The 21,074-nt window shown below is 34.6% G+C and overlaps 2 protein-coding genes and 1 non-coding gene across 7 annotated transcripts in view; 2 read left to right on the top strand and 1 right to left on the bottom strand.

Moving 5' to 3' along the window:
* The window catches only part of LOC123702162 (transmembrane emp24 domain-containing protein 5-like), an 89,025-nt gene that overhangs the window by 25,086 nt on the left and 42,865 nt on the right, over positions 1-21,074 (bottom strand). The gene's annotated exons all lie outside the window — the stretch shown is intronic.
* LOC123702151 overlaps positions 349-21,074 on the top strand; it is a 31,212-nt gene continuing 10,486 nt past the window's right edge. Inside the window, exons 1-2 of one of the 4 annotated variants that reach the window (XM_045649814.1) lie at positions 349-849; positions 1,650-1,862. In XM_045649814.1, the coding sequence (XP_045505770.1) occupies positions 606-849; positions 1,650-1,862 (457 nt within the window). In that variant the 5' untranslated portion in view covers positions 349-605. Of the gene's footprint in view, positions 850-1,649; positions 1,863-5,412; positions 5,978-16,222; positions 16,471-21,074 lie in introns of those variants that run through there. The other 3 variants (XM_045649815.1, XM_045649816.1, XM_045649817.1) reach the window with 3 other exon arrangements.
* On the top strand, positions 20,871-20,941 carry Trnag-gcc. Its single transcript has one exon. It is a non-coding gene; the product is annotated as a tRNA-Gly (tRNA).

The following is a 21,074-nucleotide window of genomic DNA, read 5'->3' as shown; positions in this document are numbered from 1 at the left end:
CCTAAATGATAAAAAAGGTACAACAACGTTTGTCGGGACTTTACCACTTAATAGAACTGCGCATTCGATCTATTAAAATAAAACAATGTTTCAATAATAACTGCCATTTATTGAAATTTAAATACGACATTTACGTAATAACTTTGGAAAGTGCGATGCCATCTTTTGGTGATTTAATATAAACTGATTAAAATACGTTTCTACTCGCCAAAGTATAGATGGCGTCGCTTTCTTTAATAAATGTCAGTTTGTTCGAGTGGGGCAGTGAGGTTTGTTCAATGAATAAAGGTTTGTTCCCTGCACAGAGTACTTTTTTATTTATGAGAAAGTTCCCTGCCAACAGCCAATGTTCCCTGCACACACGAGACGAGAGTTGGCAAGACTAAAAATTGAAGTCACTGTCAAGGTGTCAGGTTATTTTAGAAGTGAGCGTTCAATGAACGAACTGTTTTATTCGACTGTTTTCTGGCGTCAACAGGTCGACTATATTACTTGCTCTGTGGTCGACTGATTTACAGTTCAGTTGTGTAAATAGACGTTTATTAGTTGCTTGACTGTCTTTATTTAGTACCTAAATAGGTAATTACTGTAATTACTGATTAATTATGTCGGCCCGTAAAAAATCCAGTGTTCTTTGGCAGTACTTTGAGAAAGACAATACTACGTTTAAAGCAAAATGCAATGAATGCAAAGACAGTTTAAGTTTTAAGTCATCAACCGCGAACTTGAAAAGTCATTTGAGGAGGAAACATCCTTCTTTGTATTTGTGGGTGTTTGGAGCTGATGACCAGCCCGTTCTTACATCACAAAGGGAACAAGAAACTCGACCTGATGCGGAATCTACTCCAGGTACGTATTTCTTCGATTTCTGCGGTTAGATCGTTCACTAAACTACAGTTGAAATTAGCACTATTCCGTCTACAACGTAAACTAGTCTAAAATTAAACTGTTTTTAGTTTATCGTGAACGGTAAACTAGACTCGTTTCGTCGACTGTAAAATCGTCGACGACCCATCACTAGGTCATTTGACCCGAATTTATGGTGCCACTTCATGAATCATGAGCGCATATTATAATATACTAGGTGCTCCGCGCGGTTTCACCCCCGTGGCTCCACTCCTGTTGGTCGTAGCGTGATGATATTATACCCTATAGCCTTCCTCGATAAATGAGCTATCTAACACCGAAAGAATCGGACCAGTAGTTCCCGAGATTAGCGCGTTCAAACAAATAAAAATGTTGTGTGGTTTTATGAAACCAAGGTAAAAGTGAAACTTTTTTTCACACTATGTATTTGTACGATAATTATCGTACGTATCGTGTATGCGCTACACAGTCCAAAAGTTTGAGACGATGTAATAAAAGTTTCACTTTAAAAACATTTTATTCGCGTAATATTTTTATTTCATATTGTGTCACGTGTGACATCCCTAAGCGCCATGTTGTTTTATCATCCACAACCGTACAACGTATCGGTTCGCTGGCACCGTTTGGGCACCGTATCGCAACGTTTTTAATATAAATTCCGTTAAAAAATATTTAGTTATCGTTTTAGATCGGGTGTATGTTTTAGTTTACGTGTTTCTTTTGCAAAAAACGTGTAAACTGTAAAATAAGTGCGTGATAATAACATATCCTATATTATTTAGAGATGAATGCCAAGCCGACAACGTATAGAGGTCGTAATGGACCTGTATGGAGGTATATAACGGAAATAGACACTGAAAATCGGTTTGGTACGTGTTCATTGTGTTTCACGAGGCTGTCATTTAAATCAACAACAGGAAATTTGAGGCAACACCTGATCAAACGGCATGGCATTGACTTTAGTTCCTTGGAAAATGATTCTGAAATCTATAGAGGTGAGTTTTCTTAAAAAAAATACATATAGAAGTCACTCTTATAAGCTCGTGATCAAGTGACATCTGTCAACCCTGGCCGCTTGTTTCGGCTTCGACTGAGATAAAAAAAAGAAAATTCTATATCTAATCATCTATGTTTTATGTACTTACTTTGAATGTTGGTACGAAAAGAGCTTTTGCTTACATACCTACCTAATAGTAATACTTGTATACGTAGTATATTATTATTAGTCTGTGGTAATACGTACGATCGCGATGGTCGATGGCTTCAATAACCGTTTTTACAACGTTTTGATACCGATAGGTACCTACATTTTTGAGTTTTAAAATATTTACATAGGTAGGTACCTACAGTTTTGTATTCATTGACGTAGATACCAGTAGATAGGTACTTAAGAAATAGGCACCTGCTAGATTAGCTAAATAATGGTTATTCCGTTATTCATAAGTTTATAGTTGACGTTCATAGTCTATATATTTTATCGATGTAGGTACCTACCTATTATAATTATTTATATTGTATTGTAATTTGTAACTGTAAGTACATACCACCACCATAAAATATAGGTTATTTTCACGTTATTTTTAATTTGTACAGAAACTACAAAAATCATTATTTTTATTATGTCATCAAAATTACGCTCTACAACATCATTTTAAATTGTAGTAATCATCGTCAAGTTACAGTCTTCGCAAAAATAAAAGTATTTCGATGTTGTTATGGGTACTTATAAAATATAAAAGCATACAACACTGCCAGTCAGCATCGCGCCATTCATATAGGTCACGTATATTACGTAAACCGGATTCTGGTGTTTATTCTATTTGCTGTTAAGGCGTTATTGCCATGCGCAGAAAATTGTTTACATTAACTATTCATTCTAGAACATGCTATATGCAAACACATGCTTTTTAATTTTCTTTCTAAAATCATTGCAATATGGTTCACTTTTGTGTGTGTTACTCAGGATATATTACAAAATATTACGTGAAAGAGACAATGTTATCGTGTTTTCGTTTTAGAATCGGTACAATTTTAAAAGATCGCATCTGTTGAACAGTGTTATAGGAGAATGCTCCCTAATATTTGGAAATATGAGCTATATTTGCGTGGAGGTTCTTTTGTTTTGCTGTAAATAGCGAGATGTTGTTTTCAACGTAAGTGCGGCAACGTCGCACGCCCGGACCGCATATTGATTCGATCTATAAATGGATTTTAGCTTCATCTGGAGTTCAGAATACTGTGGACTATTTTGTGGAAACTTTCTATAACGACCAAAACGACACTTATAATTATTATGATTTATATTTAAACGAACATTCAAAGCTTATAAATTATGAAGTACCTACCTAATAAAAGCAAGTCGTATTCTTATTTTTCATAAATAGGTAGGTACCTAGTTATCAAACGTTATTTGTCTCCGCCTGGATGAAAAAATATTTGAAAACTTTACTAATAAAAGTCTGTAATCCAGAAGCAGCCAATATATTATAAGGGACCTACCTACAACCTACAACTCCTACAAGTGATTTCTAATTTTATTGTTATACTAGTGGTTCACCACGGCTTCGCCCGTGGTACATATTTCTCAATAAAAGGTAGCCTATGTCCTTTCTCGGGTATCAAAATATCTCCATACCAAATTTCATGCAAATTGGTTCAGTAGTTTAGGCGTGATTGAGTAACAGACAGACAAACTGAGTTACTTTCGCATTTATAATATTAGTAGGGATTTAATTTTAATTAATCTACCTATCATGTTTTAATATACCTACAGAAGCATGCATTGTTATCTTTTTCGATAAGATTATATGATAGATTTCATTACACAGATAGATAGATAGATACTATAGATAGTATCTCATAACATCTATCGAAGTCATTATGACTATCTTCAAGTGAAAAAATATGATGTGCAAAACTGCATAGTCACAGAATCTATAATATGTAAGTACTTTTTTTTTATATATCTATACTCTATAGTCTATACTAATATTATAAAACTGAAGAGGTTTTTTTGTTTGTTTGTTTGAACGCGCTTATCTCAGGAGTCAGGAACTACTTACACATCCGATTTGAAAAAATCTTTCAATGCTAGATAGCCCATTTATCGAGGAAGGCTATAGGCTATATTATATCATCACGCTAAAACCAACAGGAGCGGAGAAATGCGGGTGAAACCGCGGGGAACAGCTAGTAAAATATATAAATACATAAACCCACGTTTGTTCAGTATTTTCGAGAAAAAGGTTGGGTTCCAAATAGTTTCTCTTTTGGCGCCAAGACTTGCTCAATTAAGCATGACAGACTGGTTTGACAAGTCGAATCGGTAATAAGTTGGTACTTTTTACTAGTCTAAAATCGTGCACATTAGTTTCATCGCTTATTTGTGAGTTATTTCAGTGACAATCAGACAGTGGACACAAATTTTTACTTACTAGTCTTACAACCGAAAAAATAAAAAAGTCAGGTTGCGAACATAGCGCGTTCGTTCTGAAAAATAATATTCATCCATCTAATTTCTGACCGCGCCAACGGTTGCTTAACGTTAATTTATTAATAACTTTTACTTTTGAGTAGAGAACCCTATAAAATATTTTATTTTAAACGAAAAATACGGCAGTATCATTAAAAAGATGAGATATTTCTTTGAATGGTCACATAAAAAAATACACCCGGAAAACCTCCTTTCTTTGTCGTCGGTTAAACTAAATGATTATTGAATATAAATAAACGATCACCGTATATTATGTTTCCGAATCTCTTCCTCAACAATAATGAGAGTTACCTACTACCGGAAGAAACACGTTTTATTTCCATTTTCCGTGTAAGAATCGAAATATCCTTCCCATTGTGTTTTTATATTAGCTGTGCCTGCGGTTTTACCCGCATTGTTCCGCTCCTTCATCTACAGGTAGGTACTTAATATTATAAATCTGAAGAGTTTTTATTTGTTTGAAAGCGCTAAACTCAGGAACTACTGGTTATTTGAAAATTATTTCATTGAGATATCCCGGGCACAGCTAAGTAACCTATAGCCTGCCTTCCTCGATAAATGAGCTATCTAAATAATCTAACACCGATATAATTTTTCAAGTCGGACCAGTAGTTTCTGAGATTAGCGCGTTCAATCAAACAAAAAACTCTTCAGCTTTATAATATTAGTAATAGTTAGATGCAATATAAGCTCATAAAATAATTTACGAATACTAGGAAACATTGTTTATCGATATGGTCTATACACTCTTTATAAGATTATTCTGTAATCATTTCTGATATCCAATGAGATCAAATATGTAGGAAATACATAGTGGAAATTAATATAGGTATATATTCATAATATTCGCATTGGTATTATTGTACACTGTACAAGCTAAAACATTCTCAGCCTTTCGATAGAGCTACTGTGCTTTCCATTCAGTATCTATCACTACCTATACAGTAATAGAGAGAGTCGACAATACTTCAACTCCGCGGGTTAGAGCAAGGCAGCAAATAAACCGGTTGCCCGCCATATTCGCTTCAATGTAATGCCAGTCGGCTCCGGACTATCTGTGATATAGCACTATTCGCATCCGTAAACGGAAATTGAACGGATTTTTGTGATATATGTTGTGTGTGTGTGTGTTTTGTTATATTGAATACGTAGCAAAGGTTAAAAGCAACGTTTTCATGTTTGTTGTTCTTGGTTAACAGACGTAAATATATTCAATAATTAAAATTTACTGTCGGTAAGAACGACATTCATATTATAAAGAAAAAGCGCACCGCGGTCTGCGTGATTATTGCTTTAGCTTTATATTGCATAAAAACCGACAATCAGATTACTTTGGAGTGTTATATTATGATAGTGACCTTACTCTTCTAGAAATACTAATAATTCTCTAACTGGCGTAAAAAAAAAATAGAAAAATGGCGCCTAACGTATACAGTTCGTGCTGGCGTTACTTTAGAAAGGATCCGAATAACCAACACCGCGCTATATGCGTTGTATGTGGAAAGAGTTTATCTCGTAAAGGCGGTGGGACTTCGTGCCTGAAGAATCACTTACGTTCGGTACATCCAAGTGAATATTCGGATATGTGCAACATGGAAAATAAGCCGGATTTATCCGGTACGTATGTACAACAAATGCTGTTGGTAACCAAATAGCACTACTACCTATGTATGTACTCAATAAAAAAATAGGTACCTAGTTTTAAGAATTATCTATTACTAGCATTCTAACCGCAGCTTCGCCCGCGCAGTCAAAGTAAAACCAGCACAGTTCCCGTTCCCGTGGGATTTCCGGGATAAAACATATCCTATTTCCCGGGGTAAAAAGTAGCCTATGTCCTTTCTCGGGTATCAAAATATCTCTAAGTATACCAAATTTCATGCAAATTGGTTTAGTAGTTAAGGCATGATTGAGTAACAGACAGACAGACAGAGTTACTTTCGCATTTATAATACCTACCTATTACCTAGTATGGATTTTCGATTATGGTACCTATCAAATTATGCGCAAGCTCTCAATAGATAATATTAGTACTTACGAAAAATAGTACGTAGGTACCTATATGCAAGTGAATTCACGGGGAAATACTCGTTTTATTATTATTAATATGTTAGGCTATAGCAGCTTAAAGTGAAACGATTCGATATAAGCATTTCTGAAATTAGGAGAACAATAAAATTAGAACTCGTATTTTTTAATTTCAAATAGGTAGGTAGGCCTAGGCATGACGACAGTATCCATAAATGATCATATTAGTGTTTTCAAGGGAAAATGTATACTAAATAAATTAAATATAGTGACTTAAAAATCTAAAAAACATTAAGATTAATGAGATTATCAATAAAATAAAACATTGAAATTCTGCAGTTGGCCATTTTGACTAAAACACGCGTGACGTCACGTTTAAATAAACAACTCACGTCAGATGTATTTTGTTGTTATGAATATGTTGAGAATACGCATTTTTATTTATTTTCTTTTGTTTCACGTATGCTTTATCGACTCAGAACAGAAATATAATTGCGAATTCACAATACGTGGTTTCGGGGTTCTCCGCGCCCACTTTATACAATCATTTCTTATTATTTTCTCGCTTGAAATAATTAATAACTAACACATTTTTGAGCATTATTTTTATGTGGATTCACACTGCAATACTGCACACCACTTATAAACTTTGAAATTCGTTTCTTAGATAGGGAGGCGAAGAGGGGAATTTTCTGCAATACTCGAGCGTGGCAGTTTAAGATATGAGAGATACCTTAGACCTAATAGAACAACCTTGTTAACTATTTAGCTCTTTAAGTAGTGACGCGCGCCCAGGATAGACGATCAGATTAGTAACTAATCTGACGATAAGTCCTTGACGCCGCCAAGTTATAGGGTCGCGAACTTGTAAAAAAAAAACGTTAATCCGGCATTCTCGAGCGCGATTGTTTTTATTTTTATTTTGAAGAATATAATCTAAAACTTACTAAAAATACAAAATCTGCCGGTTTCCGCGTGACCGGAAGTCTGGAGGAGCCATTTCGTCTTCCGAAAAACGCGTTGCAGTATATAAGTCGCGAACGATACATTTTACAAAAAAAAAAGTTTGAATAAACAAAAAAGGTAATTTTATTTTACACAAAAAAGGTCTCTTTACATTTTTGTCCAAAGTTAAAACTTTTTGACTTGAAGCATCATAAAAACTCAAACTCCCGGTTTTTTGAGTATATCTCGAAAACTGAGGGTGTTAAGAAAAATTGATATGAAATAACGATGATTAAAAAAAAGAAACTCTCAAACCTTTTTCGGTCAGATTAAGAGAACCCACCAACATTTTTGTCAGATTAATGTTGGTGAAAAGAGTTTGTATAAACAAATGTGTATGTCAAATACCTATGTGTCATCTTATAATTTTTCTCTTCCGTCTTTACCCTTCGTACTACGCGCATCGTCTAATAAAGAATCTTAAGTTTATTTAACAATCTTTGCTTTTTCCTGCCCAAAACCCATCAGGTTATGGGCCCAGGACGTTATCTTTGCTCTGTATATAATTATTTTTGAGTTTTGGCAGAATAAAAGTAATTTTATAAATAAACTAAAACGCCCGTCCATACATGTAAAAATGGCGACATCAACATCGGTTTCGACTTTAACTCCTGTGGAGAAGTTGAGCGGCATAGAAAACTACAGTAATTGGAAGTTCCAACTGAAAATGCTACTCATTCACGAGGACTTATGGGACGTCGTTTCGGAAGATAAAACTGAAGATGTCAAAGATGCGGCTCATATGAAGAGATCTCAGAAAGCTCTTGCTAAGATCTGTTTGTCAGTAAAGCCCTCGGTTTTTACGCATGTAAGGAATGCAGAGACGGCGCGGGATGCATGGATTAATTTGCAAAAGGCGTACGAAGACAAGGGGTTGTCAAGGAGACTGAGTTTGCTTCGTCTTTTGTTTGCAACAAAATTATGCGAATGTGAAAGCATGGAAGCTTACGTTGCGAAGATTAGCGACCTAAGTCAACAGCTGAACGATATTGGTTCACCTCTGGAAGATGATTTCGTTGCAGTTCTCTTACTGAGTGGCTTGTCTCAAGACTTTGATCCACTCATAATGGCACTTGAAAATTCTAATATCAAGTTGTCGAGTGAAGTGGTCAAAGCGAAGCTCATGCAGGAGAAGCATCGACGTGATGAAAAAGGTGACACGAGTTCAACAGCGTTGGTGGCGGCACGTAAGAAAATCAAATGCTTTAAGTGCAAGAAGCTTGGTCACTTCTCGAGGAACTGTAAATCTGTGAAACCAGTTAAGGCGGAGAGCTCAACAAACCAGTTACTATTGACAGCATTATCAGCTTGTGTGCAGAATGATATATGGTTAATAGACTCTGGTGCGAGTAGTCATATGTGTCATGACAGGAATATACTAAATAACTTTGTTCCTGGTTATGTGTCTGAAGTCAAGGTGGCTAATGGTGAAAAACTATTTACTGCTGGTCGTGGTGATGTAAAAGTAAATTTGAAATTAGGCATCAAAACAATCAGTGAAGTTTATCATGTACCGAATTTAGCTACAAACTTGTTGTCAGTCAGTGCGTTAACTAGGAAGGGTTTTAGAGTTATTTTTAAGGAAAAATGTTGTAATATATTCTATGGTAAAAAGCTAGCAGCTACAGCTGTACATAAAAATGGTGTTTATCAATTAGAAACTGCAGAATCTGTTAGAGAGCGTGATCTGTGTGTGGTAGGATGTGGTGGCTGTTCTATGTTTTCAGGGAATAGTGTAGAATCTGCGACTACCAAGGTAAATACAGAAGCTCAAGATTTAGTGCAGAAGAAAGCATCTGAGAGCTGTAAGAAAGAAACTGAGCTGAGTTTCCAGGCGGCTGCTAACTCTGTTACGCAGGAGACATGGCACAGGAGACTAGGACATCTCAATATGAGGAGTATGCATTTGTTAATGAAAGGTATGGCTAGTGGTATTACTTATGATAAATCACAGTTCAGTCAATGTGAAGCTTGTGTTAAGGGGAAGCTTAGCAAATTACCTTTTCCTAAGAAGGCACAAAGTAGGTCAAATGAACTGTTAGGTGTTGTACACAGTGATTTATGCGGGCCTATGCCAGTGAAATCTTTCGGTGGTGCTAGTTACTTCCTCACGTTTATTGATGATTGTAGTAGGAAAACATGGATTTATTTTCTGAAAAATAAGAGTGAAGTTTTCGATAACTTCAAACATTTCAAGGCAATGGTGGAGAACCAAACCAATAGAAAAATAAAATTGTTGAGGACGGATAATGGAGGCGAATATGTCAATTCTATATTCCAGGAATATTTGAAGGATAACGGCATCATTCACCAGACTACCATACCGCACTCGCCTCAGCAGAACGGTGTTGCTGAGCGGGCCAACAGGACAATCGTCGAGAAGGCTCGTAGCATGTTACGAGACGCAGGCTTAGATGGGCAGTTCTGGGCAGAAGCGGTCAATACCGCTGTTTATTTGAAGAACCGGTCCCCTACAAAAGCAGTCTACGGTAGCACGCCAGAGGAAAAATGGACTAATGAGAAGGTGAATCTTAGCCATTTACGTATATTTGGTTGTGTGGTTTATGCCTTGACACAGAATCGTAAGAAATTAGATTCAAAATGTAAACCTTACATTTTTGTAGGATATTGTGAAAATAGTAAGGGTTATAGATTGATTGATCCAGAGAATCTCAGCAAAATTATTAAATCAAGGGATGTTACTTTCTTTGAAAACAAATTCTATACAAAAAACACTGAAAAATGTGAAAATGGTGATTTTTTCATGATGATAAATAATTTACAGACTGAGAATTTAAACTCAAATGATTCTCATGTTGAAGTGGCACAGTCTGAAAATTCACTATCACCAGAAAAAGGGGAAGAAAATGAGATTGTAACTAATCCCAGAAGACAGTGTATTTTTGAGTTAGATGACTCTGACAGCAGTAGTTCTGTTGATCCTTCCGATGTCACTTACATTCCAGGTGAATCGACACTTGAAGATGCGATGGATACATCGGAATATGACAGTGCGTGTACTGCAATGCTGACCTGCATTGGAGATGAACCAGAGACAGTTCAAGAAGCTCTAGGAGGGGCTGAAGCTGTTCACTGGAAGAAAGCAATGGCTGATGAGTATCAATCATTTATTAAAAATAAATGTTGGACATTAACTGATCCACCTAAAGATCAAAAACCGATTAAGTGCAAGTGGGTTTTTAAGAAAAAGAAAGATCTTGATGGAAATCTAAAGCAGTATAAAGCCAGATTGGTATAAAGTAAAAGGCTGTGAGCATAAAGTATATAAATTGCATAAAGCAATTTATGGCCTAAAGCAAGCTTCGAAGTCTTGGTATGAAAAGATAAACCATGTGTTGGTTACAAAACTTTGTTTCAGAAGACTGTCTTCAGAGCCCTGCGTGTATTTTAAATCAAATGGTGAAGAATTAGTCATCATTGGGTTGTATGTGGACGATATATTATTATTTTCAACCAGAAATTCACAAATGAAAGTTGAAATAAAGAAGAAACTCATGCAAGAATTCGAAATGAAGGATTTAGGGCCAGCCAGCCATATACTTGGTATGCGCATCACAAGAAACCAAGATAATATTAGTTACATAAAGAATGTTTTAGACCGTTTTCATATGACTGACTGTAAGCCAGCTCAAACTCCAATGGAATCGGGATTGAAACTTGTAAAGGCTGATAAAAAGGAGGAGAATTTGGAATATAGAAATTTAATTGGTTGTTTAAATTATATTTCAGTTAGCTCCAGGCCAGACATCGCGCACGCGGTAAGCATGCTGAGCCAGTATAATGATTGTTATGATCAGCGTCATTGGAAGGCCGCGAAACGCGTGCTACGGTATTTAAAGGGTACTGTAAACTACAAACTTGTTTTTAGTAGAAGTGGTCTAGACATCAATGGGTATATTGATGCTGACTGGGCTTCGTGTGAGGTCGATCGTAGGTCGTACACTGGGTTTGTGTTTCAAATTGGGAACTGTTCTGTATCGTGGGAAAGTAGAAAACAGCGAACAGTCGCTCTTTCTAGCACAGAAGCAGAATATATGGCTCTATCAGATTCTTGTAAAGAAGCGTTATTCATAAGAACTCTGTTGTATGAATTGTTAGGTAGGCATTGTTCTGTTACGATTTTTAATGATAACCAATCAGCACAAAAATTGTGTAAGAATCCTATGTATCATGCTCGTACGAAACATATAGATGTGCGGCATCATTTTATAAGAGAAGTTGTAAAAGATAATATTGTTAATCTGAATTATTTGTGTACTTCTGAAATGACTGCCGATATTTTAACAAAACCACTTACTAAAGAAAAGCATTATAAGTTTGTAACGTGTTTAGGTTTACAATAAATTTGTTAAATTCTTAAATTGTAAAAACTAAACTTGTTTAATGTTGTACAATAATTATGTATCTACACCAAGAAGCTTATATCCTCTAATACACTGGAGATTGCACTATGACCATTAACTTGAAACAAGAAACTATGACATTCAATGACGTCAGTCATGTTATTTGTCTCTTTCTGTCGAGTGACCACGCTGGGTTGTAAATTCAGGATTTTTCAAAATAGAAAAAACTAAAAATCATGGTCTATAAATAATAACGACATATATTTTTAACAGTATTCATATTATAATATTATGGTCATACTTTATAGGTAGGTACAGACAATTTTAATTGGTATAGAATGATAGTTATAAATAACTTTTGGCTACAAAGCTTGGATATGAACCGATTTATAGCATTAACATCCTTTGTAAACAGAGGCGGCTCGTGACAAAATTTTATGGGTGTTCACTTGAAATAAAACACTGAAAATACATGGTGTAAAGCAGTACAATTTAATTAAAAAAATACTTATAAAGGAAATGCATACGTCTTTCTTTTTGGTGTGCAAAAATATCTATAACTTGACACAATCTATTAACCTTCGTAAAATATGTATGTTTTCATCGACACGGTCATTGAACTCGCGTATTGACTTTCGGTACGCGGAATCTAGTGCTTTACGAATGTCTTGTCGTCCGATAGACGCCAATTGCAGTTCATTCGATAAATGGTACCTACCGAGATTGTGAATGTTTTTTCATCTTGATTGAAAGATGCGCTAAGTCGTCAACGCCCGTTTCAGTCCAAGCACTCTCACCTCCGCCGGCCGCGCCCGCTTCAAATAAAAGACACGGAAAACAAAATAGTTTGTTGCTTTCATGTTCATCACAAGCACAACCACATAACCACGGTGTTTTTACATATTGTTCGGATTTAAACACACGCGTATATGTTTTCGTTTTTGTCGTACATTTTTGCGTAAGGTCAAGTTCAGGCCGTGGCGGTCCCTCAGCTTTCAATTCAAGCCGAATTTGTAACGTTTTAACACACTTTTTAATGAACGCCACATTATAATTGTCCATTTTAACACTCACAAGTAATACTGATAACTACAGGCTATTTCAACAGTCAACACGTATCTTATGATTTTAATTAGAAAATTCCCGAATATACATTCGCGCGCGTGCAGTCAAGTTGACTAGAGTGTTTGTTTATATAGGCAACGTCGCGCGAAATCGCTGTCTTCTGTCGGGTGCCAGGGCGCGCGGTAAAAACGAACCGGCAACGTTTGCGGGAGCGGCGCTCCGAATTTTGCTATTTTTTCATAGAAAATCTTCTGTTTCACGCGTAGGACTCTGACAAAACTATCTCTTTCACTCCTATTGGATTTCGTATTAGAAAATGTACTAAATATTTTTTTCATTGGAGCGCAATCGTGAGCGCTCCGCTACGCGCGTTTTATAATACAGTATTATACCTACAGGTGTATGGGATGATGGAATGATGGATATATTCATTGGTATTGCCAATAGTTTTTTACGATTACGATTGATTTTAAATAGTAATAATTAATATTAATAATGAAATTAAGAAGTATGATTTTATTATAATTATTTATGGGAGTTCACTGCACCAGCGCTCCTTAGGGCGAGCCGCCTCTGTTTGTAAATAGAGGAAAGTTGTGTTTTGCATCAGATGCTGTTTACCAAATTGTTAGCTACTCAGATCTTCTTTTTAAACGCGTTGCTTCGACGGGTCAATTTCAAGCCAGAATCATCAAAGAAAAACTGTTTATAGTAGCCTTGCACAAATTTCAGCTAACTTTACAAAGTTTATTTTTCAAAAGGTATTTTTTTCTGGGTCGTAATCCTCAGTAACCTTGATGGGCACATGTATTTCTTTTTATTTTACTTTTTGGAAAGCTGAAATACGTAAAACAAAAAAATATGAGGTAAGTTAAAAAAGTATAAATTTCAATGTAAAAACGAACAATCTTATAACTACATGTGAGTGCAATACCGATGTCATGTGTTGTTTCATTACTAGTAACAATCTTTAAAATGGTGTTCTAAATTTTCATCATAATATTGTTATTACAATATATTCTCTTCGCTATCCATAAAAACTCGTCATCATGGTTACCTTACTTGTTAAATCTGTTTATTGAAAACTTGTTGAAAAATGATAAAGTATTAGGGAAATAACAAATTTAACATGACTGCTTACTAAAATGATGCTAAATTAGACAATTTTTGCCATTGAAATGATTCTAAACAGGTAAATGCAGGAGTATTGAGGAATATTGTAAATAACGTAAATATACACTTGCCTGTGAAATTCTATGCCAGAATTTGGTGTCCAAACACTTCTGCAATTTTGCACAATACAATGCATTCTTTATATTCGGAAAATATTCATTAAATAAGCAACAATATTAACTTAAATATTCGAAGCGACGCAATTTTTTTGACACACATGCCATATTGACAAAGTGAGAGTTGCTACAATTTTATTATGGTGACTACCCATAATCAGGGAGTATCGCGTTTTAATAATTGGTTCAGATACTTAGTTTATTTAGCATAAATAATAATTGTCTCATCCAACAATGCTTCTGAATGACGTTGTTGGCAATTTATCAACAAACTCATGTACAAAAACTAACCTTTTGCACAGAATATTACCGCATACATAGTAGCCTTGGGAAAACTTCGTATTAACAGTGGCAATACCAAGTTAGGTGTGAAAGTGATAAAAAACATGAACTGGGCAATATTTTCTTGTTACACGTCAATGTTCATACCGAAATCTCCAGTGTATTAGATATAAGCTTCTTGATCTACACATTTGTTTAAGGGCCAGTGTTGGTGAAAAGAGTTTGTATAAACAAATGTGTATGTCAAATACCTATGTGTCATCTTATAATTTTTCTCTTCCGTCTTTACCCTTCGTACTACGCGCATCGTCTAATAAAGAATCTTAAGTTTATTTAACAATCTTTGCTTTTTCCTGCCCAAAACCCATCAATTAAGAAAATATGCTTTCAGGAGACCGAGATAAACCTCCCCTATGAAAATCTGACGCGCTCGAGTATTTCAAAAGGACTTTTTTTTTCTGCATTTTCAAAAATTCATCGTAACTTATCGTCACGCCGAAATCGTCAGTTTTTTTAAGGGGAGCTTCCTTGGGGCCTACTTAACACCCCTTCCGAAAATCTGACGCGCTCGAGTAAATTTTTTTTTTGTGCATTTTTGACGAATTAATATGCCTAGCCCCACCACGCAAACCGGCAGATTAGTATACCGTTGTTATCAGAGGCACTTGGGGCATACGTAGTATGAATATCTGACGCGCTCGAGAATGCCCAAGTAACTTTTTTTTTTACATTTTTGAAAATCCGTACACGCCAAACCCACCGCTAAAATGGTTTTTACCATAGAAGCTTTTCTTTTCGAAATTATTTTATCTATCGATTTTGATAAGTCTCAACGGCGCCGTTTAATTACGCCATTTAGCTACCTCGCCTCCCTATCTATCTATAACACATCTAATATATAAAAATCAATGCCACTTTTCGTTGTAATTCCATAACTCGAGAACGGCTGAACCGATTTCGATAATTCTTTTTTTATTATATTCCTTGAAGTACGAGGATGGTTCTTATGTAGAGAAAACGTAAACATGTACCACGGGCGAAGCCGGGGCGGACCGCTAGTATTAAATAAATATTTATTTAATTTTCTTCGCAATGCGTACAAATAATTACGTATTTACTAAAGAGTGACGTCACACCTACGCCATGACACCTGCGAGCTGTTTTGCCACAGTTTATAAATATTTTTTGAAAAATGGCTTTTATCTTCGTTAAATTTAAGTATATTACCGAAATATAGGGTTTTTCTTGTATAGTAAACGTATACACACATTATGGAAGAGGATTTCAAAATCTTTCGTCATGCCTATTTAGATTAATAAACTTTTCGTTGCTTCTGTGTCTGACGAAAACACTCAGTGAGTGAAAGAGACAGCTATACGAATTTCGAGGGACAATCAAGGTCACAAACGACGCCATGTTGTTTGATAAGCATGTGATATGTAACTGTGAATTCACAGCTTTTTATTTAAGTACATAAGTACTTACTGTAAAAAATTTCTTGTCGTTTTTATTTTGTAGCACAGCGCTTTATGACAAAAGCAATTGAAGAAATAATATGTTATATTTAATTAATAATCAATTAGGTACTGCCCGGACATTTGAAACTGGTTCCAAACTCAGATTCCAAATAAAAAAATGGGATTACCAAGGATGGGTAACAAAAATCTTGTTTTACCCTTTATGATCTAAGATTCTTTAGTATTATGTAAGATTTTTTGATATCTCGCTTAGCCCGGATATAATTCGACGCCGGATCTGAGCGAGACGCAACGATGTTAGAATGAGAACACAATAGACGCCATTTTAGTTCACGTTCGATAACTAACAGTATCGGCCGTGATAATTTCAGTGATCACGGATAACATAGTGAAGTGCTTTCACAGTTAACAGTGATAATTATCATTATCAATGGCTAGTTTTATTTGGCAATACTTCGAGAAACTAGACCAAACGGACGCCGTTTGCAAGTTGTGTGACAAGAAATATTCGTACAGAACGTCAATATCCAATTTAAAGAAGCACATGGGATACAAACATAAGGATTTGTATCATGCTATTAAAAGTACAGAGGGCAAAGGCGAGTTTAATTATAAATAACAGTAATATATTCTGTGATAAATACATAATGCAGTAGGTAGTTTTTAAGTGTCAAGTGACAGCTGTCAATTTGACAAGTAGTAAACTTGTTCTGTATGTACTTATTTTTTTTTAATATTATTTATAGGTGAAGAGTTTGTTTGTTTGTTTATTTGAACGCGCTAATCTCAGGAACTGCCTACTGGTCTGATTTGAAAAAAATTTCGGTGTTGGATAGCCCATTTAAATCGAGGAATCATCACGCTAAGACCAACAGCAGCGTAGCCACGCGGGTGAAACCCATAGAGGAAGGATGTATAACTGAGATAGAGTGGCTACTCTGTGGTAATAAGTGCATGTATGGAACGTGCTGCCATCTGCAACTTTGTAGGATAACTAATGCTTTAAAGGGGTATATATATATATAGCTATATGCAGTATGCATATCGACATTTAGCACCAGTTATGGAGCGAAAGTATATTTACAAAAATATTACTAACACCAAGAAAAGCGTCGTTTTCGTGACAACACTCTTTTTGTGGCGTTAGTAATATTTTTGTAAACATACTCTCACTCCATAAGTTGCCTTGTAAGTTGAGTAAATAATAAATAAGTAATGAGGGCAACCAGGGGTGAGAATAAAAAACAATTTCTTTAGCGGTATTCACATTTATTAAATTGAAATTGAGATTTATATACTATACAATTGCTAAAACCTCTAAAATCTGCTAAAACCAAAAGCTTTAGTTATTTCAGTGCAGTCACTGAAATAACTAAAGCTTTTGTTCTAAATAAATAAATAAATCATTTATTGCATAAAAACATGGTACATACAAAGATATTAAGATCAGAATTAAGGAACATTCATGTTTTTACCTTAGTTTTTACTATAACTACATAGCATACAATAATTATTATTAATTGACATAATGAATGAAAATGATTAGATATTTATAGTAAAAATACGAGTCAGGAGTATTGTCACTTAAAATTAGGTTATACATAAATCATTAGTCATACAGTCAATCAATTAATATCAATATCATTATTTTATATTATTTAGACATTTTTCATATCATACAGAAATTCATTTAGGTTGTAAAAACAATTCTCTAATAAGTATTTATTTAATTTATTTTTAAATCCTGGAAGAGGAACCCCTTGCAAGTCTTTTGGGATTTTATTAAATATCTGAATACCTATATAAGGAACATTTTTTTTGTACAAAGTTAATTTAGGCCTCGGTAAAAACAAATTGTTTGGATATCTTGTTAATTTTCCAATTTCTTTATTAGTTTTAAAATATTGAGGATGTTTTTTATGAAAATACAAATTTCCTTGATATAAATACATGCAAGAGGCAGGATTCTCAAGTTTTTAAAAAGTTCTAAGCTTCTAGCGTGTTTTCTCCTCCGTTGAAAACTCATGATCACAACGTTCACAACAGTTAACAACAATAAAACAAGTAACAAAATAACAAAACAAAACTTAACCAAAACAAAAACTTAAAAGATAACCAGATATATTTAACAAAAACAAATGAGATAACCTCGAAATCGCATCAACGTCCGTCCGAAAGTTGAAAACTATGGTTGACAATGACAGTCGCACATCATTACAAGATGGCGGCTTTTTTTTTTAATTTTAGTTATACCACTCTTCGCCCGCGTCGCTGTCGTCTATGCGTTTACATGACAGTTTTGAGTGTGCCCCCCCTGGTGAAACCGCGGGGTATAGGCTATACCTATAACCGTATTGCTAGTGTGTTATTTTATTTATTTTATTTGTATTATTCTGTGTTCTATAGTTCTTGTTATTATTCTGTGATAATACGTTGGGACACAAAATATACTAGGCGCTATTCCCGGTTTTGCTCGAGCTATCCTGGAATAGGTAAAAATTGGTCAAGTACGAGTCGGACTTGCGAAAAATAGTTCCGTACTCTCATAAACTAAAATATTGACCGTACTAACAGCAATTAGGAGCATTTACGTAGTAGGTATTATTATTAGTCTGTGGTAGCAGCTAATCCTCGATTTTCTATTATTATTTATTTGTTGTTTTAGGGGCAACATAAAATAGAAAAACAAACTGAGATTTTTTTATCTTTTGGGTAAGTACAAAATTCTAAAAAATCTGTAAAAAATAATCCAAAACAAAATTCATTTTATATCACTTAGTAAATAGCTTTCTAATCAACGTTAAAATATAAAAAAATACATACTTATTACTCTTATTAGGCTATGTTATTAGGTAAATCGTTTCTTATGGCAAAATAATTTTCAAAATACGTTCGAACATTTTCAATGAAAATCAAAATCGGTCTAGCCGTTCCAGAGATTAGCCAGAATAAACAGACAGACAAAAATTTTAAAAATATTATTTTTTGGTAGGTACCTACATGTTTGCTGTTTACATCATTACCTACGTAAAAAAAGTTTATTTTAATATTAAAAAGAACTCCAATTTTATGATTGTAAATGTATTATGTAGTCGTTATACTCAACACAATATGCCTTCTAACAATTACTGTCAACTAAGTTTATCATGTTGACGTGACCAGCCCTCACCTCGCGGCGCGGCAACGTCGCACGAACCAATATGGCCGATGGTTTCGATGCATTTCTGTTTCTACTTTCATAACAGATGATAATTTCTTTGATTTAAATATATTATTATGGATATATCATTTATGATCATGGTATTTAAAACTACTATCAGATACATATACTAGGCTAGGCTGTATTAGTGATTTTTAGAAGTAATTGGTGAAATTATTTTCAAGGTCAGTTCACAGTTCTAGGGATTTCTACCATCAAATAAAAAATACACTTTGGTACCGTTCATGGATGTGTTTAGTTGGTTTTATTATCTTTTAACCTATATTAAATACCTGGGTAACACTTCGTTAGTCTGTGCTTGTAGGTCAATTTTGTAGGTGCTTGTATTTATCTATATTTTCGATACCTACCTATTAGGTACTTAGGTATGGATATTATTAACAAAAAACTTACAACACAATACATAAAACTCAAATAATCTTCTAATAGTTCAGGATACATCGCCCATTTTTGCAAGTGACTACTATCAAGCTAATTTTCCGTTTGTAGCTTTATTTTGATGAGACGCCCAATAATTTCGTGTACGAAAGTCTCGATTGTGGTAGCTAACAGATATAACAATGATAAAAAATTTTGATTTGATGGTTCTCAAATATTTATTACTAACTGAATTTTTTTTTGGTTCAATCTCAAGATAATTACCTAAATTATTCGAAAAAATATTTGTCCTACAAAATCTATGGTTGGTTCAAAGAGTCCCCCTTTCCAAAGTGTATCGATAACGAAGTCATCATAAATGATTACTAACAAGCTGATTTTTTTTTTCACTTAGTTAATGTTTATATAATTCAACAGACATATTGTCCTACAAATTGCGTAATAAATATTTGAGAACCATCAAATCAAAAAATTTTATCCTTGTTATCTCTGTTAGCTACCACAATCGAGAGTTTCGTACACGAAATTATTCGGTGTCTCATCAAAATAAAGCTACAAACGGAAAATCAGCTTGATAGTAGTCACTTGCAAAAATGGGCGATGTATCCTGAACTATAAAATCTATAAGTAGGTAGGTACCTATCTAATCTTAATTCCATTATATTTTATTTTATTCATCTTTAAAAATAAGGTAAAAAATAAAAATCTTTTCCGAAATGTATAGGGTAGGTAATCATTAAAAACAACCATAAAGTTGTGAATTTCTCAATATGGAACGCTTGTTTTCTAAAATGTTTTCTTCTTTCCATTTTAGAATTAAATCTACGTGCCTTTACCCATTTTTGGTAACTACTTATGTTGTTTAATTAAAATTGATTCAGACTTCGGTCATCATTTCTACATAGGTAGGTAGGTACCTAGTATAAAACAAGGTCACTTTCTTTCTCTGTCCCTATGTCCCTTTGTATGCTTAAATCTTTCAAACTACGCAAAGGATTTCGATGCGGTTTTTTTTAATAGATAGAGTGATTCAAGAGGAAGGTTTTAGTATATAATTGCGGTAAGCTAGTATCGAATATAATTAGGAGCTAGAAAAATATGTACGTCAAGGATACTTGTTATTTTACATCATCATCAGTCCATATATTGTTCCCACTGCTGGGATACGAGCCTCCTCGCTCCTATGATGCTCCTATGAGGGTTCAGGCCATAATCCACCACGCTGGCCAAGTGCGGGCAAATGTATGTCGAAAATTTTGATTATTGGACATGCTGGTTTCTGAGCGATCTTCCCTATCAACTTTTTAACGAGGACTTTTTTACGAACATTATTCGGCTGTTTTTTTATATTATCTATGATAATTGTGATAAACTGATGCATAGATTCGACTCATCTTTCAAGCATCGGTGGTTCAGTGGTAGAATGCTCGCCTGCCACGCGGGCGGCCCGGGTTCGATTCCCGGCCGATGCAAATACTTTTTTTTCATTATTTTTATTCTTCATTCACAAAAGATTATTAGATAAAGTGGAAGTATTTAATTTAATATCAAACGAACAATAAACAACTTGTATGTATTTCTATATTCATGATTTTATATTTTTTA

Source organism: Colias croceus, chromosome 23, assembly GCF_905220415.1.
Source record: "Colias croceus chromosome 23, ilColCroc2.1".
Lineage (NCBI taxonomy): Eukaryota > Metazoa > Arthropoda > Insecta > Lepidoptera > Pieridae > Colias > Colias croceus.
Note: the sequence above shows the minus strand (reverse complement) of the source record. Positions and strands in the feature narration are given on the sequence as shown.